The sequence below is a fragment of the Protopterus annectens genome, chromosome 15.part0 (assembly GCF_019279795.1).
Source record: "Protopterus annectens isolate FY-2018-M chromosome 15.part0, PAN1.0, whole genome shotgun sequence".
NCBI classification, from domain to species: Eukaryota; Metazoa; Chordata; order Ceratodontiformes; family Protopteridae; genus Protopterus; species Protopterus annectens.
In genome coordinates this window covers 358,141,088-358,166,002 of record NC_056749.1, presented here as the reverse complement: position 1 = coordinate 358,166,002, position 24,915 = coordinate 358,141,088, and the positions used below count along the sequence as shown (strand labels likewise).

At 39.6% G+C, this 24,915-nt stretch overlaps 1 protein-coding gene across 1 annotated transcript in view; it reads right to left on the bottom strand.

The window, feature by feature from the left end:
• EDA2R (ectodysplasin A2 receptor) overlaps window positions 1-6,802 on the bottom strand; it is a 247,288-nt gene extending 240,486 nt beyond the window's left edge. The window contains exons 1-2 of the mRNA XM_044057108.1: window positions 6,670-6,802; window positions 698-871 (exon numbers count right to left, since the gene is read on the bottom strand). Coding sequence (XP_043913043.1) covers window positions 698-748 — 51 coding nt within the window. The 5' untranslated portion in view covers window positions 749-871; window positions 6,670-6,802. The remainder of the gene's footprint in view (window positions 1-697; window positions 872-6,669) is intronic.
• Between the last annotated feature and the right edge of the window lie 18,113 nt (window positions 6,803-24,915).

The window sequence follows — 24,915 nt, the reverse complement described above, 5'->3', positions numbered from 1 at the left end:
ATTTACATTAATCAGGTAGTAAGTGCAGAGGTTTAAGTTTATGCAATGTTAATGAGTTGCACCCTGTAGTTCAGGGTATAAGTCACTCAGCCGTCCACCATCATCTGCTTTCTGCCGTGCAGTTCTGAGCCGGTACCATGTGTAGGCAGTGCTCCTTAGAAACGTCAGAAACAGGTCCACAAGGACCAGTGCTCTACCTTGCCTAACAAACACATAAATATATGAAAGCATTATTTTCTTCTTCCCCCACAAAGGAGTATTATCTGTTTGCTGTAATATGCAGGGCATATATTATCACTCTTTTTTATGCCTCACCTAATTTGGTGAAACCCACCTGCTATCAGTGTTGGATAAAAAGTACCACTGAAACGATCAGTGCTTAGTGCTACTGGTTGGTGTACTTTTCATTTAAATTTGTACTGTCCGAAATATCTGCTGAAAGGTACATACTTCTGAATCCTCTATCTGTCAGTATTCTGTAGTTTATATAAGCTATGGAATAAATTTCAAACTTTGTACGAGGCATTTCTGAATCTGGCCATTCATTTGTTTCAATAATGGAAACAAATAAATCCCAAATTGAGTAGCATGAGTGAGTACATTATATAAACTTCAACATTAGTGGACATAAACATAACCAGCAGTAACCACCTATTAATGAGGACAGGATACATTTAAATGAAGGTGTACAGCTTACCTGAGACAAAGCCCAGAAAATGACAATAGGTACTACAAAGGCATATGACATTTTTGGTGCTCCTCACTTGTGTAGGTTATCCATCAAAATTATGGAAGGACAGCTTTCTCTGTTTCATTTAAAATGAAGCTGATCTTAAGCTTTAGTCCTGAAACTTTAGTCTTGATAAGGTTCCTGCAAATAAAATGGATAGTTGTTGGATATTTTAGTTTAACTTTTAGAGAACTGTAACATCTCCTCTTCTGAGGCTTAATCAGTACCCACAACATTACAGACCTGTAGACTACTCAGTAAAAATGTATTTTTATTTATTTGTTTGACACTTGTTTACTGGGAAAGTCCAAATGGGTATGAAACCCATTTTCAACAGAGGCCCAGGGAGAAAAAGCTCCATAAAATAATAGTTACAATTAATAAAATGCATATAAAAATTAGAGCAATTATCATACAGAGTTACATAACCAGACATTATAAGAAAATAAAACTATATATAATGTACATGAAAAAAAGAGAAATAAAATATGCAAGAATATGCAATGATATGTCTTGAAAGATAATTTTCTTCTAGATATCTGCTAGTGAACCCTCATGACCTTCCCTGCTGCACAGCAGGTAACTCAGTTGCACACTGAGAAGCATTGTCATAGTTTTCACCATTAGCCTTCAATAGAATCAGCCCTTTGTTAATCCTAGAGCGAAATCTAGTCAGCGAAATCTAGTCAAACTAGCCCAGTCCCCAGTAGTAGTTACAGTAAAAAACTGCCATAATGGGCAGTCAGTTTCCAACCTTTTCTCTAGCCTGCCTGATTGACATGGGCATCTTGATGCAATATAGTAATTGCTTCGTATATACTGGTAACCATTTACTCCTAAAACTAACAAATACAATATGTGAGAGATGTAATTACACAATGAATTTGGAATCAATTATCTCATAACAAAGACATCAAACAGGTTGTCAGTACACACACACCGCCTCTCACACAAAACCAGATCACAACACAAAAACCCACATATGTGGGAGTACTCAATATTAGCCTGCGAAAAGATTAGAGACCTCCCAAGTGCAAACTACTTTGCACACACTGCAAAGTAAATAGATTCGACTACATATAACACACACACCAGTGTCTCAGCAAATAAGCCCATAAGGCAAAACACCTCAAAACCAAATGTCCTGGTCATAGACAACTCCATAGTGAGATGCACAGATGTCCCCCTCACCAGGCTGGGCAAATAGAAGGTCACGTTCAGCTGCCTGTCAGGTGCCAGGATCAAGCAAATCATGCATGCACTCAAGTCACTCAACAGTTACCGCTATGACTCTGTCATAGTATATGTTGGGGTGAATGACTTGAGATGTACCTCTGTGGACTATATGAACAGAGACATGACTGAACTGTTAGATTGTGTCCCAGTCAGGTACGTCCCTAACCCTAGGCAGCATTCTACCTTCACCCAGGATGATGCCAAAATATAGAAAAAAAATGACTTGCTTCAACAATTGGTTTAGCTTCTGGTGTCAGTCCAGGGGGATCCAGTACTGTCAGCCTTGGGAATACATGGTTGGCAGACCATGCTGCTTTGCCAGAGATGGTCTTCACCTGTCAACTCTAGGCTTTTGGAAACTAGTAAAGGCACTTGCCTCCCCCATAGTGCCTTTTTTAGGCAATGTCAAAACAACAACATTTCCAAAATAAAACAATCCACATGAGACCGACTGAAGGTTATTCTGTTTAATGCTAGGAGCCTAAACAGGAAACTGTACTCCCTGGAACCACTCCTCACCTTGGAAGATTCTGATGTCTGTGCAGTCACCGAGACATAGTTTAGGCCACAGAGATCAACCTGGCCATGCAAGGCTACAATGCCTTCCACACGTTCAGACCCCAAAACAAGTGTGAAAGAACCAAAGGTTGGTGGTATATCCATCTTCATTAAAGCCAAATAAACCTCAGGACCAGTTAAACAGTATGGTCAACCTAACTATAGGTAAAGCACCCTACCACATCATTGCTAGCTACAGGTGCCCCACCATGAAACAAGAGAGGCACACCATCTACCTGGACTTACGAGAGTCACTCACTATACAGCCAAACACTTTGGCCATGGGAGATTTCAGCTATCCTTCCATCAACTGGATGACATACACGAGCACAAACATGCTCGCCTGAGATTCCTGGATTTTATCAATGCATATGCCCTGGAACAGCTAGTCTGCACCCCCAAGAGGCTCAAATGTCCTAGACTTAGTATGCATCAACATGGGGGGGGGGTCACTGCACTACCCCTTGCGTGTTGCCTTTTTTGGTAAGGTCAGATCATAAATCTGTCTCGTTTGAAGTAATAATCAGAACTGATACCCCCACAGAAGCAGAAAAAAAAATTTAAAGCAAACTATAGCCAAAGAAGCAATGGTATAAAAATTTCAACCCCCTGCTAACACAGCTAACAGTGACTCCTATGCAGAGGAGTACACACATACCCTGTATAACCACCTCAACAACTGTATAGACTTGGCTGTACCTGACCAGGTCAAAACCAGGTCCTCCCAAAAAGAGCAGGCCACCCTGGTGGACCTCAAGTATAAATAGATTATATAACAAAAGGAAGAAACTGATGTCCAAGAATAAGAGGGAAGTGACTCAGCAGAAGAAGAATGCCCTCCGCAGCTTGAACAAGCAAGTTGGATATCTTGTAAAGTCCTCTAAAGCTAGTTACAAAGCTAAATTAGCATCATTAACTAAGGATAATCATAAGACATTCTTTAGCTATGTCTGAATCTAAAAGGGAACACCCAACTGTGTGCCAGACTATAGTGGATGGTACCTCTCATACTGAACCTGAGGAAATTGCCAACCTGCTAGCTGAGAGATTTGGTGCAAACTTCACCCCCTGTCCCCACCAGCCATACCTGCCACCAATCTCCTACCTATTATCTTCAAAGAACAGGTCATATCTGTGTTCTCTAAGGCCAAAAATGGTTTCTGTGGGACCAGATAACATCCTAGGCTGCTTACTAAACAAGCTAAAACAAGACCTAGTGGAACCACTTGGCACTCTCTTTAACCTCATCCTGGACACTGGCTTTGTTCCAGCAGAGTGGAGAACAACAACAGTAACCCCTTTACATAAAGGGAGTCCAGAAAACAACCTGGGGACTACAGACCCATAAGTCTAACCAGCCTTATCTTCAAGGCCATGGAAGGAATCGGGAATCATCATAGACCTTATCAACAAGGACATAGGTGACCTCCAAACTCATGACCCGACCCAGTCTGGCTTCATTAGGGGTAGATCATGCTTACTGACGCTGGTGGACTTCTTCACGAGTGTCATCAAAGACCTGGATGAAGGCAAGAGTGCCTACTGCCTTTCTTGACTTTGCCAAGGCTTTTGACACAACCCCCCCCCCACTCGGGTATCATTGAGAGACTATACTCAGCTGGGGATTAACCCATATGTCACTAGATGGTATCTAACTGGCTCACCAGCAGAACACATACTGTCAAAATTGGGGATTCCACCTCTACCAGTTGATCATTTACCAGCGGTGTATCACAAGGATCTGTGCTGGGCCATCTACTGTTTGGAATCTAATTTTTGGAAGTCCAGGTGAAAATAGATGGCCTTTGGTTTACGAAGTTCACTGATTGGGGACAATGTTAACATATTACAAATAGGCCTAACACAGAAAAATGGTACCAAAGCCACTGAATAAAACTAAATGCAAAAAAGAGCATTATTACCCCCTTTGGCAAAGAAGGAAGTCTGCAAATTATAATACTGACAGCACTCCCCCACGTTCAAACCCAGTGTTGCAAGATTTGGGAACACAGGTTTATAGCAATCTAAACTTTGATCGCCATGTTCCCACAGTGGTAAGGAAAGCCTTCTACTTTGTACATCTCATAAGTAAGGGCATCACTTCAAAGACTAAGGATGTTATAACTCCTTTGTACTCGACTCTCATCACGCCACTAACAGACTGCAATGTTCCCATTTGCATGTACCTCACCAGACACATGCAGCAGGTGCGAGATCACAGAAGTTTCTCACCAAGAAAATTAAGGGCCTCCAAAACATAACTGACATGGAAAGACTGAAAGCCCTGTCACTGTACTTTGTATCCCACAGGCTGTTGAGGGGCAACTTATGCTTGGCCTTCAGAGCAGTCTCTGACCCTGCCCTAATGGAAATGTTGCACATCCACAAATCAAATGGGACAAGAGTCACTTGCTCCAGGGATCTAAACCTAGTCTGTGACATTAACAGAACATGCTAGACAGAGTGATACATCTCCCAGAGACTGATGCTACTCTGGAATAAACTCTCAATTCATGTGAAGCAGAACTCCTCAATAACCCTACTCAAGTGCAACCTAGACAACTGGAAGACTGGAAATTCACTCTGGGGGTGGCACTATGTCCCTCATGTACAGGGGCAGTTGGTGCTGATCATAGATGCACTCTGAGAATAATGACCATCTAACCAAGGTCAATTAGGAAATATGAGATTTTGCAGAAAAAAAAACATAGCCAGAGATAGTGCAAAGTACAGAACTACATTTTTGCCCAAATAAAAGCTTATTCTTGTTGCATTTTAGTTGTTTATGCAATTTCATATAGCATTAGGATGTTTCAAGATACAAAACAACTGTTTTGCAACTATTAAAGAAAACTTAGGAAATGTGTTTTATCATAAAATCTCATGACTTTTGTCATTTTTCCAAGGACCCAATTGCCCAAAGCTGGAATGTCCCTCGCAAGTACTAACCTATGAACCAAAGAGGGACAGGTGGTAAGCCTAAAATTGGATCCTCTTTTTGCAATTAGAGCGTTGGAATTATTTTGTTTTTAAAGAAGTCCTCTATAGCAAGTAATAGAAGCTTGCCGTTTACACTGTAATGTCCTAAACAAGAGGCAAAGGCCTACCCCCCCCCCCCCCCCCCCACACACACACACACACACACACCAAAAAAATGGGACTAGGTGACTCCTGTAGCTCTCATTCTCTTCAATACAGCGTCAGGCACGCTTTCTGAATTTGAACCAGATAGAAAAGGATGATTTGTGTTAAGACAACTTAAGAGATGAAGGGTTTTCAGCTCTAATTGCTGACATTGTTTAGTGTCTTCAAATATTTCTTTAACACAGAATCGCGTACTTTCTGAGAGACAATCGCACGACTTTTAGGGCAAGAATGACAGATCGTGGAAAGCTGTGGGCACAAGTCAAACATCTCAAGCCAGGCCAGTACTTTGTTCCTAACATCACGACCACAGCGCATTGCACAATCACATTCACTTCGCATGGGATATCAATGCATCTGCTTGTTTAATTTTAATAAAAGAAAGACATTATAAGGGCTACTCTGTCACAAGCCGGAGGTGCACTTGCACAGGCTGGAAGCTTCAAGCATGCCCCGACTTGTCTGGTAGCACATGGCAGAAGAGAAAAGACTTGAAAACAAATCCGTTACTCTTAACATTTGTACTGCCAACTTATATTGGACAAATAAAACATGCAGTTAATACGTACAAGAAGCGTACATTTTATTTTAGTTTGTTTGCACATCCGATCCCAAACTCCTCGTTTAGACACAGTACCTCTGATTCCAGATTAAGATGTCCAGTCTCTTTAACATCTCTGTGCCGGGTGCCCTGTTACCTCTTGTCAATGCAGTTGTCAAATAGCAAAACTCAACTAATGTTACCACCAACCATCAATGCAACAGCCGAAATGCACAACCACCACCAAATCATCACTATTGCTGTGCCATTTAGTTTCCTCATATTTTATACAGTACAAAGAAAAACACTTAAAGGTAAACTGCTACAAATTCGTTCAGGTAAGCATGCAGTAAAGGTAAGAAAACACCACCAAGTCATTTGGTACAACAACGTTTTCAGGTACTGAAATAGGAATCCTGAAATTAATAATTACACATTTATTTTGACTGTTTGCTTTTACCTTTTCTTGGTTAATGACAGAGGTCTGAGTCCCACTTAGCAGCCGTATTTGTTCACATTTAAGTTCTCCCATAAAGCATACCGCCGGCAGACAATAATAGATACTCGTGTACAGTCATCCCTACAAAGTGATGAAATCTATTGCAATCGCACTGCAATCCTTTCTTTCCCTGTGTAATTCCTATGAATTTTTCGGATTCGGTGCGGTCCACGCCCATGTACCAGCTCATTGGCTCTCAGTACTGAAGGCGTGGCATACTGTCAACGATGCCATTCATAAGAAACAACACAAACAAGTAAAAGCAAGAAGTTGGTTCTGTCTGACGAGTACGAATTTGCTGTTTGCTTGTCAGAAGAAAGTTTCCAACATTTTCAAACTGCCTGTAGCCCATATCAAAGCAGACAATCTCTCAAAGGAACGGGACTAAAGGAAAGTTTAGGTGGAGCTCTTTTCTGTTTTCATTTACTGCTATCTTTATGTCTAACTCATGCGATGTCAAGTTTGACACAAATTGGGAGATATCCCGCGGGAGATCATGCTACCGACCGGGTCGCCCCATCTTTAAATACATCTTTTGTCCAGAAGGAAGATGATGAAACGGTGTGAATGCCTGTCATACCTCTCAACTGTACAGATTTCTGCAGAATGTCCAGATTTCTGCCTCATATTTTTGGTGTTTTCCTCCTAAAATCTGTAACTTTCTGGCAAATAGCTAAGGACTGAAGTCATTAAATAATGACAAACATTTGAGTTTAAAACTCCATATCCCTCAGAAAATTCATGCTAATGCAAAACCTATTCTATCAACTTTCTAAGTTTGTAAGAGCAATATTTAAAATCTGTCCTTATTTGTACCCCCATCATTTTAAGCTTTGTCCAGATTTTTTGCTCTAAGAGGTTGAGAGGTATGATGCCTGTCTGTTTCTATATAGCAGCTTTGCGGTACATTTAGGGTTGCCACCTTTTCAAATGGCCAAAGTGGGACATTTTTGGTACAAACATCAGATTTTACAGGCCGACACATAACCACGGCCAGTACAAAGGATAGTTGCCTAAATAAAAGCTTATTATTGTAGCATTTTAGTTGCTTATTCTGTTATAACATTTAGGTATTTTAGATGCAGAATAACTGTTTTATGCAACTATTACATAAAATATATGAAATAATTTTGTCCTAAAAATCTCAGGACATTTGCCATTTTTACAATTTTTTGTCAGGACACAACTGCCCAAAGAGGGACTGTCCATCGCAAAGTGGTACAGGTGGTAACCCTAGGTACATTAGGAGCAGCATTTTCCCAAACCAACAGCAACACATTTCTGTGAAACAACGGTGCTAAAGTGTCTCCAGGAAAATTAACAAGCAAGCGTTTGCATTTTAGCAGAGGGGGCAAAACCCCTACATTCCCTTAGATTAAACGTACCAACTTTATGGTCACGCAAGAGCATTACCAAAGGGGGAGCAACCCCCCCAAACCAGAGAACACATTAGTTTTGAGCAATCACTGACAAATGTCTGTCCAGTGATCCAGCTGCCAACATGCAACTTCTCTCTGCAGCACAATTATAAGCGCTCCTCAACAATATCTTTAACATAATGCCTTTAGATATTATTTGTCTGTAGATGTTATTTTAGATCAAAATACTTTAGATATTTTTCACCTTACATATTAATGGATATTTCATACAAGGGTGTAGTCTTCGGAGTACATTTTCTTAATAACATCACATCAATATGACTTTTTTCAGGTCATATTATGGCTTCAACTGTCTAAATGAATGCCTCCACCAGGTGCAATATTGCTTATCTAAAAACAATATTTTTGACAGTTTTAGGGGGTACAGCTGAAAATGCTACTTACTTTTAAGTGCTTACAGAGTACTATTTTGAGAAATGTGTCCATTTTTAAATTGAGTGTTGGGGGTAGCACTAAGAGCTTGTGAGTATAAAATGGAAATTGCTTGCTACACCCCTAATTTTAAATCTGTGTATGTGTATTTATCAGTCTATTCATATATGTTATACACACGTGTGTGTGTGTGTGTGTGTGTGTGTGTGTGTGTGTGTGTGTGTGTGTGTGTGTAATAATTTGTAAGATGTTATATTTGTCTTTAACCTTTTCCCTTCAAAGGGTAGGGTTGTCACCATTTCAGATGCACAAAGAGTTATATGTTTTATGGAACATTGTAATTTTTGCAGGACAAACCACACCCATAATCAGTGGAGAGGTGTGCACTTCATGTTGTCAAAATAAAAGCTCAGTTTTTAAAGCATGGAATGTTTATGCTGCTTCATATCAAATCAGGGTACTTCAGATGCAAAATAATTGTCCTTCGCAGCTATTAGGAAAAACATTTTGCCTTAAAATATTTTTTTTCTTTCTGGGGACCCTTGTTCATATAGCTCATTAACACCTATATGGTTTGTAATGTCAAATGTCTAGCATCCTGCACTTATTTTGCATTTTATAAACAAAATTAAAAAGCATAAGACAAAATAATTAAATATTTATGAGCAATAAAAGTTATGAAAACTGTGCAAATAACGTTATGAGCAAGAAGGATTTTTGCAGTGATAATCCATGTGTTCATATTGTTTCCATAAATGCTATATTTTATAATGCACACAAACCCAAATTATATTTATTATTAAGCTTTCATAAAAAATATATCTTGGAAATAGTACTACCTACACATATATTGTTAGAATATTTTTGTTAATCAGGCATAAACTTTCACAGAACAAAGAAATCCTTTTGAGTACACATTTATTGAGATAATATGCTTAATTGTATAATTAGCAATGTAAAGAACACTGAATATAACTAAAGATGTGCAACTTACACTGCAAATATCAAAGACAATTTTCTTCAACAATATTTAAGGCTTCATCTGATGTCATGCAACTTGTTTTTTGAAGTATTAAGTACATATGGAAATATTGTTTATTTTTCATAATTATTAACACACTACCACCAATATTTAAGGTATAATGCGTTATAAAGTGACATTAACAATTAACTATCCTTTCTCCCACCACAGCATTTCACATCATGCCCCTTAATAATAGGCAGGAATCATTATGACAATAAGAACATAGATATAAAAAATGTGACACATTAATTGGTTAATTTTTCCACTGTATGACATCCACGATTAACAATCTTAGAGTCACTTTGTTAATATCTCTGCGATTTTTAATACTACCTATTAGTGGATAAGTCAGTTGGTTAAAGAATACAGGCCAAAAAAGCATCTGAATGCCATAAGGAGTTATGGATGTGAAATGGAAATATACAAAAAATGGTGCAATAGGTTTGACTGAGATATGGGTCCCCTTGTGTAAAAACAGGCATGTGGTAATCCCATTTAACCTGGTAATAGTACAAGGTTTTAGAAGTACATTCTGTTCAAAAACACATGCTCAGTTTATATATGTGCACACACACCCACACAGGGCACACTCAGGGACAGGTTGGAAGACCACCAATCAATTTATGTGCGCACGTGACTACTTCATTTGCCCTAACTTCCGATTGCCCAACACCCATTTGCCCATGACCAAATGTCTGAAATTTCATTTGACCGACAAGTATTATTGGCAAGAAAATGGGATATGCCCCCTTCTCCACTGTAGTGTGACCCTGGAGTTAAAATATATAGTTGGGGGGTGTGGGGGGCACAGCCCCCACTAAATTTCATATTATATTGTTTAGTTTTGCTTTAATATTGCTTAGTAAAACAAAGGTAAGTGGGGGGCTTCACCCCCCACATCCCCCATTGTGGGGGGCTGCACCCCCCCACCCCCTAACTATATATTCTAACTCCAGGGTCGCACTACAGTGGGGAAGGGGGCATATCCCATTTTCTTGCCAATAATACTTGTCGGTCAGATGAAGTGTCGGTCAGATGAAGTGTCGGTCAGATGAAGTGTCGGTCAGATGAAGTGTCGGTCAAATGAAGTGTCGGTCAAATGAAGTGTCGGTCAAATGAAGTATCGGTCAAATGAAATTTCAGTCAAATGGGGTCGGGCAATCGGAAGTTAGGGCAAATGAAGTAGACCTGTGTACACACACATATACACCAAAAAGTAAAAAGGTCACACAGGCAAACCATTCAGTAAAAACTACTAGAAAAACACAGACAACCTAGATTTTTACTGTGTAATGCATACATTTCCTTTAATGAAGGCCCATGGGATATATGCAAATGACCCCTTAAGGTCACAGTGTTTCAGCTCCATGGCTTCTTAATGCCGATGACAAATATATAGAAAGGTGTGTATGTATGCATGCATATATGCTTGTACATATTATAGACATGCATATACATATATCTATACATATTTATATATTTATGTGTGTAAACCAGTATAGTTCAGGGCATGTGTCCTTGCAGCTAAAACAAGACTTTGTAGGTTCCCTAACTTTTTTACCCATTGGTAGTGAGGAGTACAATGAACTCGCTACTGTGTTTGACTGATATGGATTTGAACTTGTGCAGTTTATAATTAAATGGAACAATGTGCAAATTAATGTATTACTTGATGAAATCATTAAACTGAATGACTCTATAATCAATGATTTATTTGATTTTTATAAAGATAAATACAATTCAATGTTTGTTAGACTTGACAAAAAATGTAAACCTACTGTACAAAGAAAAAGAAAAAAATGATTAAGGATTATAATGATTATAAAAATAGAAAAGTGTACCTGAATTAAAATGTTTTGCTTGGTGGAAGGGAGATAACATACTCGGCTATTTACTAATTACTATTTAACTGTAGCCTCCAAAAAGGCTACATGCCTCCTCAATGGAGAAAGGCAACAATCATCTCTCTGCACAAAGGTGGGCCATATACATACCCTGGAAACTACAGACCCATAAGTCTCACTAGTTTACATGTAAAGCCATGGAAAGAAGTATCATGGAGATGATCAATAGAGATATAGTAAACCTCCAGACACTGGACCAAACCCAGTTTTGTTTCTAAAAGGGCCAACCATGCCTACTCAACCTGGTGGACTTCTTTGAGAAGGTCACCAACGCAATGGATGAGAGCAGAATCATTCATACTGCCTACTTTGACCTGGCCAAGGCATCAGACACAGTACCCCACTCAGGCATTGTTGACAAACTCAAGAGGTTGGGTACAAACCAGTGTGTCAGTGGATAGCTAACTGGCTTACAGACAGGACCCAGGAAGTCAGAATTGGGGAGTCCACCTCTACAAAGAAGCCAGTCACAAGTGGAGTCCCTCAGGGATTCGTCCTTGGACTGCTCCTTTTTGTCATATACTTCTCAGAAGTCAAGGCCAATGTCAGTGGTCTCTGGCTGACTAAATTTGCAGATGACTGCAAATTAGGAGCTATCATCGAGTCTCACACTGCCACAGATGTTCTCCAGGAATGACTGATACAGATAAACAACTGGTGTCAGAGTCATGGACTAAAACTAAATGCCAAGAAATGCATAATAGTATCCTTTGGGAAATCATTCATCCCTGGTAACTATTATATTGACATCACAACCCTTAGAGTTGACCCAGTAGTCAGGGACTTGGGAACACACATACATAGTAATCTAGCCTTTGATTACCATGTATCTACAGTGGTGAGGAAATCCTTCTATGTTACGCAACTTATAAACAAAGGTATGGCATCTAAGTCCAAGGAGGTCATTGTTCCACTATATTTGGTATTCATCAGACCTGAATGCTGAATACAGTGGAACAATGACCTCCTTTGGTATGTACCTAACCAGGCATATCCAACAACTGGAACATCCACAGAGGTTCCTCACTAAAAGAATACAGGGAATAAGTAATAGGTCCTATGCAGACCACCTCAAGGACCTATCCCTATATTTTGTATCCTACAGGCTTTTGAGGGGAGATATATGCCTGGCATACAGGGCATTGTCAGACCCCACTCTGGTGGACCTCCTGCAGAATTAGCCATTCTAAAGACCTTAAACCTTGCCTGTGATATAAATAGGACTTGCTGGAGAGATAGGTATGTATCCCAGAGACTACCCCATATATGGAACAGGCACCTCATCCATGTGAAGTAGAGTTCCTCCCTAATCCAATGCAAGTGCAACTTGGACAATTGGATGGGAAACAGGAAATTCATCCCTGGTTTGGCACCTATGTCTCTGATGCAAACAGGTAACCTGTAAATGGTTCATCTCCCATGTCCATGCTTATACCTATCAAGGGTATCAGAACTCATCAGAGATATGGGATGTATGGTTTGTCTTAAAAACACCCTTGTGGTCGTTAGCCTAGTAAACACCTATGAACTGAGCACAATAATGTGTTAGATCCTACCGGGTAGAGTAGATTCCCAACCCCTACCTTGTCAATTATCTAATGGAAACCATATGGATTTTTTCCAGAAGGGGTTCTCTTACCGAACAGCTCAAGAGATACACAGAGAAACAGGGGAAGATGGAAGGGAAAGCTAAAAGGAAATACAGTTGAAAAGACGTCAGAATAAGGAACAGGGGGGGCAAATGGACTTTAAAATTTTAGGAGAAGGAAAAGTTTACAACTGTAAAGCATTTAATATTTTTAACTACACAAGTGAAGTTATTACTTTTGGACATTTCTCTCTCTAGTAAGGGGTTTAAATCTGTCCCCCACAATCAAATGGACATATCTGATCTAATACTGGAACATAAGCTGTTTATTAGAAGAAATGAACTTATCAGTTCAATTTAAGAAGCAAACAGAGAGAGGAAATCTTCTAGTAAAGAGAACTGTAGGAAGAAAAATGATTACAATCCACCCTTAAACCCCACTATAAACCACATTTGAAAAATGTGAGAGAGACTTTTACAATATCAGCAGATCTAAGGAATATCTTTCTAACTTGAACAGTGAAAAGAGAAAGATTTTAAAGTTACTGTGTAATAATAACCAGATCAGAGTAATGAAACCAGATAAGGGGGATGCATGGTATTAGTGAATAAGGTTGATTATGTGAGGAAAATTCTGACTGTACTATATACTAACACTGACTGCAGTATCCAGAAATGACATTTTTATAACTTATAGGACGATCAAGATGGCCTTATTTCTACAAGACTTTTTGATGCAAAAAGTCATATCACTGGACACACATACTTTTTTGGTGTTGAAATATCTACTGATACCTTCCTTGTTTAGGATTCACAAGGTCCACAAGGACATTTTGGACCCCGTTTATTGACTGGTAGTGGCAGCACAGGGGTCAAAGACATACCCCTTAGCTATATTTGAGATCAAACCCTGAAAAAGTTTTTCAAAGAGATTCCTCATATTTTGACAGATTTTTGGGATGTCTTGACCAAAATAAAGCTTAGTTTTTATACAGTAAATAATTGTTTTCTAACAATAGATGTGGTTGACCTGTTCACCAATGTACCTCATGAATGAGGGTTAGGATACTGTCATACAGCATTATTAAAATTAACCAGTTTGGATTACAAGTTTATACAATTTTTAACAGATGTTATGGCGATTATGCTCTGCAATAATTGCATATATTTTGAGGGTGAATATTTCAGACAGTTAAAGGGGGTGGCAATGTTTGCAGCATGCACCCCTCTATATGCTAATTTGGTAACATGCATGTGAAAAAATATTTATTTTTGAATCTATTCATAAAAATAGTTGGGAAACATTTACGATTTTTGGATAATAATTTTATTATCTGGAATCCGGTGGAATGCGTAATTTGTGGATTTATAGATTATATTAATCAGACTACTGAATTTTTAATATTTACTTATCAATTTAGTACAGAGTATACAAATTATGTGGATATCACTATATGCAAGAATAAAAATGATAAAACAATCAATCATTCATAGAAAAGAAACTTTTTCCAATATGTACTTGCACTACAACATTTTGCTATCCTTTCCATTGTAAGAAAAACGTGTTCAAAGGACAAGTGGTAAGTACAGCCAGAATTATGCTCCAATAGAGACTTTTTCCTGAATGAATTGGATACAATTGCAGAGATGTTATTAGATATAGGTTATTCTCATGGCTTGAGGCAGAAAAGTAGGGGAAGAAGTAATGCAAGGCTGGGGAACAAAATTTAAATCCCTATTAGAAACAGAAGTGCATGTAGAAAATGAATTTAGAACAAATAAAAAATGTGGGGAGTCTACCAGTTTCAGCAAGTCTTTGACAATCAAATTCACTAACAATAGTAAACAAATTAATAATATAATTGAGAACAAATTCATAATATAATTGAGAATTGGAATATTTTAAACATTGATGTAGAATTATTTAAAATACTGGGAGAAAAACCCTTATTTACATACAAAACAGGGAGAAACCTAAAGGGCTTGTTTGAAAAAGGAGAAAAATATTCTAAATTCCTTCTGACAATGGGCACTCATAGTTGTGAAGCTTGCAGCCAATGCCCATGTATTTTGGAAAAAGATATTATTGAAATTGATTGTTTGGAACCTGTAAGCTGGCTTATGTAGAAGGAAATTGTGGCACGAAAGGTTAATTTACATTGCAGTTTGCACCACTTGTAAAAGTTTCTATACTAGGAAGACAGAAAGGCAGCCCTGAAAGAGAATTTATGAACACAAATATAACGTATTAAGGAAAAATATGAGCAATTCTTTATATAGACACATTCAGTACTGTGAATCTTTTACAAAGTTCAAGTTTGCAATTTTAGAAATTGTTCCACTTGAAAGGAAAGGACAATATGAAGTTTTTTTTTTTTTGGAATGTAGGGCGCTAATGTGGCAGCTGAAGCTGTATGCTTCTAGGCACCCAGGGTTAAATGAACAGATATTTGTAGTTCCAGCTCTTAAACTCAATACACTGAAGTTTTAAAAGGGAAGGGAATGTTGTATATCTGTTTTAGTAGGAAAATAATTTGAAGTGTTGTCTGTTTTAGATATAGGTAATTTACATTTTTTTTCAAACTGTCATTTAAACATTTTTACCCAAAATTGATATTTTATATTGTTTCTACATATTAATAACGTTCAATTCATTTTTTATTGTATTGAAATGTGATTGGAGTATTTAAACACATTACTGAACTAATTTTACATAAAATGTGATGTAAAACTAGTTACGGGGTTCTGACGAAGTCTTGGCATTTAAGAAGATGAAAGTGCTTAACCATTTTGTGTATTAAACTACTTTGGACAATACCTATTGGTGGCTTATTACTTGGAATAGTTCTTGAGGTTCCCGAAGTTGTTGAACACATATTTTATTAGAGAGCATCAGGAATTTGTACAATGTGAACTGTTTATAGATATATAATCTGGTGTGTCAGTGTGTGTTTAATAGTATGTAATATTTCTTATTGAACACATACCAGTAAAGGGCTCTCTTCTTCCCCCACTCAAACAGAAAATATAATATATATATATATATATATATATATATATATATATATACACACACACACACACACACACACACATACATGAAGAAAGAACTCCTAAGTGTTGTAGCTGATACTGGCTGTACCCTGCAAGTCTGAGAATATTCCAGATGTGTTGTTACTTACATATGTGAATGGTTCAAAAATATTGGCAGTTTGAGCAATTATGAAACTCAGACACAGACACGCACACACACGCTGCTGTGTATCTGCCCCCAATATACTTTATTAAAAATATGCATGGAAGACAGACTGTAATACATTTTTTTTTAATTTGTCTTGCTGAGGTTATTGTACAACTGCTAGCTGGTATGATCATGAGTTACTAGCTTGTACTATGTATCACATAAGCTGTAGGGTCTTACCTAATATTATACCTTTCAAATTATGTTGTGTAATACATGTATTGTCTAGTTTAATATGGTATTTTTTTTTTAATCAACATGTACAAACAGCAGATGTAATCTGCAAATACTTGCAGGGATAAGCTTCAGATTTTCCAGGATTCTGAATAGGTTAAAGTGAACATTTTTTTTTTTATTTTTGGCCAAAAATATGTTCTTGCATGAATTTTGCATCTCTTACTAAATGCTGAGGTACTTAGGAGATCATCTCTGGGTTCACACTTGTCTTTGAAATATGACTTGTGCAGGCCTATTCAAATGTTTCCTGTTAAGAACACTGGATTTCTAGCATTTACGTCAGTTAACATTTGTGATTTACCTTGAATATTCTTCTATCTTTGGTGAAAAGTCTGGAATGTCACATTACTTCAGTGTGAAAATATCTTCTCACTTTCCATATCGACTTACCATGATGAAAGACCAGGTTTGTCATTCCACTGCGGACACAAAACTGACTGACATCATCTTTTTATCCAAGACTTGGAGAGGTGTGGAACTGTGAATAACTAGCATTTCATCACAAGAAAAGAGAATTAAGTTATTTTAATTATTTCAATTCTGCTTGCATATTTAAGTTGCACTTATAGTGACACATGGTGACACTTTGTATTTTTGTGTTCTGTTCCATATTTTAGCCGAATCATTATCTGTTAGCATTTTTTAGGGTTTCTTTTTTCTGGGAAATTAGCCTTCTATCTTAATTAGCAGTTGTGAGAAGATTGTGTTTCTGCATAATTTTGAACTTACGTTTTCACAAGTAGAATGACTTGTAAAAGATATCTGCTTGTATTTTAAATCCTGCTGGGCCATTGTAATCTATAAACCTCTCTAATGTCCATCCCTTTCCTCAACTCTAACTCAGTACCACCGAAACAGACCCCTCAGATCAAACACCGAGACCTTGCTACTCATTCAAAAACCTATGCTCACCGCTGGTCAGGCTGTCTATTCTTTCTGCATTGCCAAACTCTGGAACTCACTCTCATCTGCACCCAGAACCACCAATGATGTTATATCCTTAAAAAACATCCTACATCTTTATCTAACTACCCATTGGCAAGGCTCTTGTTCCACACCCCATATAACCTGAACCTCCACTACTGCTACTCTATCACTCATTTCACTATCCATCCATCTATCATCCTCCACTACTGTTACTCTCGCACTTATTTCACAATCCATCTCTCATACCATCCACACAATAATCCTCCTCCATTATTTTCTACACTCTAACTTATCTGTCAACCACCACCTTGCCACCACTTGTTAACACTATTCTACTACACATTGCCCTCTGAAATACTCAGTCATCAATCACTTCTCCCTTCCTTATATTTCATACAATGTTATGATACATTTAAGATTGCTAAATGTCTTCATCATATAGATGAGTAATATTAACTTGCTGTAGCTAATAGTAGATGTTCTTCATCTCACATTGCTGCAGTCCTAACACTTGGGTAGTCCGCTGTCCCTCGGTCGGCCCGAATATCAGAGTATAAGGCTGACGTCGGTCAAGGCGCATTTGACTGACATCAGAACATCAGGGTACAAATGCGCATGACCGACGTCATATCCTCAGTCTTTTTTGCCGCATGGTCCGATGCAGAAGCAGTGTTGCAAGTGCCGTTCGGCGTTCTGAAATTTTTCGAATTCGGAGTTTCAGACCGAAGTCAGAGTTGGTTAAGTACCCCGTTGGGGAATATTTTGTTTTTCTTGCCTCAGTGGTTTACGGATGTCAGAAAAAGTGAATAACTGTATTTCTTGTGGGAAACAGATACCGCATAGGGATTACCATAACTTGTGTATACCTTGTTTGGGACCTGAGCACGGCGTTGTTGGGTGTCGCTTTTGTGCTAGGTTCAATAAACGCACTATAAAGCGAAGGTTGGATTGTGCCAGGTTGGTCTTTGGGAAGCGGTGCAATTACAATATGCCGTCGGATGCTCCGACGCCGGCTTCCTCAAAGAAGCGCAAGGACAAGGCAGTTAAACCTAGGTTAGAGGAGTCGTCCGAACCGGACGCCGGTTCTTTAGAGGCGTCAGTGGAACCGGTGGTTCCGACGGAGGCCTCTCTGGAGTCCCAGGGAGAAACTTTGTTTTTACAGGATGTGGCCTCCCAGGAGGCAGGTCAGGCTGTAGGGGCTTCTCAAATAACTGTACTCCCCTCCCTTCCTAAGGTGTCTAGGCCCTCTCTTTCTGCTTCCAAGGCTTCTCCTAGAGGCAGGTCTAGTTTTGCTTCTGTGGGTGTCACTCCTAGTTCTTCAGGTTCTGTGCCCAAGAAGCACATGCTTAAAATGGCAGAAGATTTACTTACTTTAATTAGAGGCTCTATGCCCCCTCCTGATAAGAGGCCTAGGATGGAACCTGTGTTGGGGGATTATGAGCAGGCTTCGGATGTGTCTGAGTCTTCGGCTGAAGACTTGCAGGAGTATTCTCATTATTCTGATTCTGATGTGGATGATTCTACTCCTCCTGCTTCTCCTCCTGAGGATTTTTCTTTTTCAGAGACCCTTCACTCCATGAGAGAGCATTTTAAATGGGAAGGTCAGGATTTCTCTGATTCCAGGAAAAGGCTTAGGGAATTTTTGTTTTTACCCCAGCATAGGCCTTTAGCTATACCTCCTGTTCTGAATGTAGTGGAAGATGTGTTTGCAGAGGCTTCGCTTAATCCTGATTCTTTGCCTCCTGCTCCTGTTAAACCAGATAGGTATTACAGGGTGCCTGAAGCTCATAAGTATCTTTTTAAGAGTCCTAGGGCAGACCCAGAAACTGTTAGCCAGGGGCCTAAGGGTGTTAAGGCTTCTGTTGTCAAGAATCCGGTTCCTGCAGATAGAGGCCAGGGCCTTGGATAGATGGGGAAAGAAAGTTTATACTTCTTCCACTCTAGCCATGAGAGCTTTGAATTGCCAGTTTCACATGTTGAAATATCAAAATTCTCCTTTCACAGTTGAAATCTAAGGTTGATGCTCTGGCGGAAGGTATTGATTGTAAAGAGTTACAAGATTTAGTGCATGTTTCTGAACAGGTGGGTAAGCATTCTTTGCAATGTGGTTTTGATGCTGTACAGGCCTCGTCTAGGGTGGCTGCCACTGGGTCAGTTCTTCGCAGGCATGCCTGGCTGAGGGATCAAAATTTATCTGACCATGTTAAAACTAGGATTTTGGATGCCCCTTTGCAATCTGATGTCTTGTTTGGTTCTCCTGTTGAGGCAGTTTTAAAGAAAATGGAAGACAAGGCTAAGTCTATGCAGACTGTTAAAGATTTTTGCAGGTTCAGCCTCCAAAGTTTAGTAGAAATTGGCCTACTAAAGGGTGGACGTATCCTTCTTATGATTCCCAGTCTAGGGGTAGATCTAGACGTGGCAGGGGCAGAGGTCAGGGCTCTTTCAGGCCTAGGACAGGGAGTTCTCCTGCACAGTCTTCGGGTGAGGGCAGGGGTCAGTCCTTTCGTAAACAGACCCAATGACCTACCTTTTCAGCTGCCAGAACCTTCTCGCCTGGCAGCACCTTTGGGAGGAAGGTTGGCACTTTTCAAAGAAAATTGGAGTTTGATTACCCAAGACAGATGGGTACTGGATATCATACATCACGGTTACAGGTTTTATTTCCATACCTTGCCTCCTTTCAAAGGCATGCCAGACATTCCTCCTCAACAAAGAATAGAGGCTCACAAGCAAATTTCTCTGTTACTCCAAATAGGGGCCATACAGCCGGTTCCTATGCCAGAAAGGGGCCTAGGATTTTATTCTCGCCTGTTCCTTGTGCCAAAAAGGGGAACACGTGGAGACCAATTTTGGATTTATCTATCCTCAACACTTATCTGGACATTCCCAAGTTCAAAATGTTGACGTTACAACAGCTTTTACCTCTACTGGGAAGGATCACTGGATGGTAACTTTGGATCTCAAGGAGGCTTACCTTCATGTTCCTATCAGGCTAAGTTGCAGGAAGTATCTGCGTTTTCGGACTGGGACTTCTCACTATCAGTTCTCTGCATTGCCCTTTGGCTTATCTACTGCGCCCAGAGTATTTACGAAAGTTCTGGCTCCAGTGATAGCTTTCTTCAGGCTAAAAGGAATACAAATCTATCCTTATTTGGACGATTGCCTGATTCTGGCTCAAGGAAGGGACGAGCTTCTTCGTCATTTGGAATATGTGATAGCAGTGCTAAGATGCCTGGGGTATTCTGTGAACGAAATAAAGTTCAGTCTAGTACCCTCTCAAGACATGTGCTTTCTGGGTGTAAGACTGAATACAGCATCCCAGATGGCCTTTCTAACCCCGGACAAACAAAAGAATCTTTCCCTTTACTTCCATCATCTATCTCTTCAGTCCGGGCTGACTGCAAGGACAGTCCTTCAAGCCTTAGGGTTCATGGCATCTTGTATTCTGGTGCTTCCCAATGCCAAACTGCATATGAGGAAGTTGCAGTGGTATCTCAAAAATGTATGGACACAGCACTGCCAGCATCTGGACACTGTCATTCAAATAATACCTTGCATTCAAAAGGAATTTTTGTGGTGGGCTCAGGAATGTCACCTAAACATGGGACTCTCTGTGACCCGGCCAGAGGCGAGTCAAATTTTAACAACAGATGCCTCAGACAAAGCTTGGGGAGCTCATCTAAATGGAAATTGGATACAAGACAAGTGGTCTGTCAGACTACAGCATCTACATATCAACTTGAAGGAGATGTTAGCAGTCCAGTTTGCATTAATAGCTTTCAAGGATTTACTTCCTCCAGGGCAGGTGTTGATTCTAACAGACAACACAACTGTCATGTGGTACATCAACAAGCAAGGGGGAACACATTCTTATCCTCTATGCAGGCAAGCAATGATTTTGTGGGAGACTGCTCTCAGTTTACAACTAAGTCTTCAGGCAAGGTTTCTGCCGGGAGCACAGAACTCCTTAGCAGATGTGTTAAGCAGACAAATCATGGATCCCCACGAGTGGAAATTGGATCTTCATGTATTTCAGAAATTGACAGTGTCCTGGGGAACTCCAGACATAGATCTGTTCGCTTCTCCACTAAACCACCAGCTGCCAAAGTTTTGCACAAAGCGGTTTCATCCCACAGCTTGGAAAGTGGATGCTCTTTCTTTCAGTTGGAAAAATCTTCATGTGTATGCCTTTCCACCTCTGCCTCTCCTCCCAAAGGTACTTCTGAAGGTCAGACAGGACAAGCCAAGGATGATTTTGATAGCTCCAGATTGGCCTCGACAGCACTGGTACCCATTACTGAGAAGTCTGGTACGGAAGCCTCCATGGCCTTTGCCTTTGATTCCACATCTGTTGTCCCAGGAGGACAGTCATTTGCTCAATGTCAAGCTTCACTCTCTTCACCTAACAGCATGGCATATTCTGTTTTAAACCATAAAGGGTCTCAACTTCCACAACAAGTTTTGAATGTGATTTTGGAAGCTAGAAGGCCTAGTACAAGGAAAGTGTACGCAGATAAATGGAAGAGATTTTTATTTTGGAGTGCAGCTAAGGATTTGGATGTTTCTGAGCCTGATTTAAGTGTGGCTCTTCAATATCTTACTGAGTTATTGGACAAAGGTTTGTCCTTCTCTTCTATTAAGATTCATGCTGCAGCAATTTCAGCTCACTACGACTGTGACCCACCATTGTTTTCTCATCCTTTGTTCAAGCAATTTCTTAGAGGGGCAAAGAATATAAGACCCCCACGTAGAGCTCCTACTCCTGCTTGGGATCTCAATTTTGTGTTGGAGAAACTCACTCTACAACCTTTTGAGCCTGCAGCTACTGCCGAGTTGAAATATTTGTCATGGAAGACTGCTTTTTTGTTGGCCATTACCTCTGCAAGAAGGGTTTCTGAATTGCAGGCCCTTATGGCAGTTGAGCCTTTCTTAATTTTCCATAAGGATAGGGTATCTTTACGTACTAATCCTTCCTTTATGCCTAAAGTGGTTTCTAGTGTGGCTTTAAACCAAACCATTCATTTGCCTACTTTTTATGCAAATCCCCAAACTAAAGGGGAAAAGATTTTGCACACTTTAGATGTACACAGGCAGTTGCGATATTATTTGGACAGTACTAAAGGGTTCAGACAATCTCAGCAGTTATTAGTTTCTTTTGCTTTGTGCTCTCAGGGCAAGCCCGTGTCAAAACAAACTATTTCTAAGTGGATTGGATTTTGCATTGCTTTCTGTTATTCCCATCATGGCAAAGAGATTCCAGCTGGGATTAGGCCTCATTCCACTAGGGCTACTGCCACTTCAACAGCTTTTTTGAGGGGGGTGGCTAATAAGGATATTTTGGAGGCAGCCACTTGGAGTTCAGTGCATACCTTCTCTAGGCATTACCACCTTCCTCTGTACTCTAAATCCAGGGCTGGTTTTGCCACTGCTGTGTTGCAGGGCATTTTGGCAGCTCCTGCTTCATTATAGTTTAGCCATCCTCCCTTACCTCTGCTTTGGGATTCTACCCAAGTGTTAGGACTGCAGCAATGTGAGATGAAGAACATAGTACAGTTTTGTACCTACCATAAATGTAGATGTTCGAAGATCCACATTGCTGCAGTCCAATTTACCCTCCCTCCTTCCCCTCTGTAGTTTGAGGTGGTTGTGTGGGCTGGGTTATCCATCTGAGGTATAGTGTATATATTGTATATATTGTACATATTTTTGGTGTTAGGCTGGTTGGTTGTTTAGTTGTTGTCTATGGGTTTTGACCTTTCTTTTTAGGGTCTTCTGACATCTGGGGCAAGGAAAGACTGAGGATATGACGTCGGTCATGCGCATTTGTACCCTGACGTTCTGATGTCAGTCAAATGCGCCTTGACCAACGTCAGCCTTATACTCTGATATTCGGGCCGACCGAGGGACAGCGGACTACCCAAGTGTTAGGACTGCAGCAATGTGGATCTTCGAACATCTACATTTATGGTAGGTACAAAACTGTACTTTTTACTCCAATTTGTAACTTAGTTGTATGTTGTATTAATGTTAATTTTACTGTATGATGTACTTATGTCTCCTTGGAGCTTTTCTTCCCAGGCTTCTACTGAAAATGGGCTCATTCTGGCCCACTGGACACTCTTGGTAAACAAATGTAAAACAAAATAAAATTTACTGTTGTGGCAGGACTGTGTATGTCTACAGATCTGAGCCTTAGTCATTTAATACAGCATTTTCCATAAATAGTGTTACTGGTAAATTTCTGCATAGTCTGGTGCCTTAAGGTATAGTAGAACATAAACAGTGAGAGGATTATGTCTGCTACAGTATGTGCTTCAGTGCTTTTATATTCTGCATATCATTTACCTGCTTAAAGTTGCATTCTGTCTGCCTCATCCCCCACCAACAGATTAAGCTAAAGTTTCTAAAACTGCTCTGATATTGCCTTTATTTGATTGTATGCTGCTCAACTAGCCTGATTGTTCATTGAAAAAATTCCTAACCCACCCACCTTTTTGCTATGGATCCTCCCACCCTTTTGCTGTTGTGATTTTATGAAGCTGTGCATCTGGCCACCACCCCTTATGATCTGATTTCCAAAGTCCCCCTTCAATCTTTCATTGCTATCGTCTGTTTTATAAGCTATTTATGTACTCTTCCCAACTACCATTTCCATAGCTCCATGGTACTGAGTGCCTACCCAGCAAACCAATATTGGTCTTGAGTAAATCTTCTTTGCTACACATTGAATCCTGCTCACCTTCCTAGAAGCCAGGAAAGCTTGAAGTCCTAGCCTGCATTTCAGAAGTGTTTTACTTGTATTTAGGGCCATCCAGGCAAACTCCCCATCCATGTGAAGCAGAGTTCCTCTCTATCCCTATTTAAGCGTAACTTGGATCAATGGATGGGTAATCAGAAATTGAGCCCTGATCTATTACCCATTTCTCTGATGGACAGCAGTCAATAAATTACTCCCTGTAGAAATCAAATTTGTGGATCTGGCTAGGCTTATAATGGCCCTTCTAGTCATTAGCCTACTATACATCTATGAATATACTGTCTGTTATATATAATCATTGAAAGGTCTGGGCAAACCCCTGTTTTGAGGTATGTTTTTCTACTTCATTTCTCCTGCTTATAGATTGGCTAGTGGGTGTTCATCAGTTTGTTATACTGCCATGCTGGGTGGTGGATGTTCATCATTTCTGTTATACTGCCATGTTTGCTGGGTGGCTCTTTCCAACTCAGTTGCATAGCTATTTGTAAACCAACTAGATTATGCTGTCCTATTGCATAATAAAGTTCATATATTGAAGTAACTTGGCTGTTTTCTACTTATTTCTTCAGCATTTTCTGAACAATGCATGATGTCTACTTGTAAAACATCTTAACATTCTCATTAATATGTTAAAATTGCATGTAGAGCATGCATCTTGGCTTACCTGGCAACAGAAAATCAAATCACAAATTAATTTTCTGTTCATAAATACCATTTA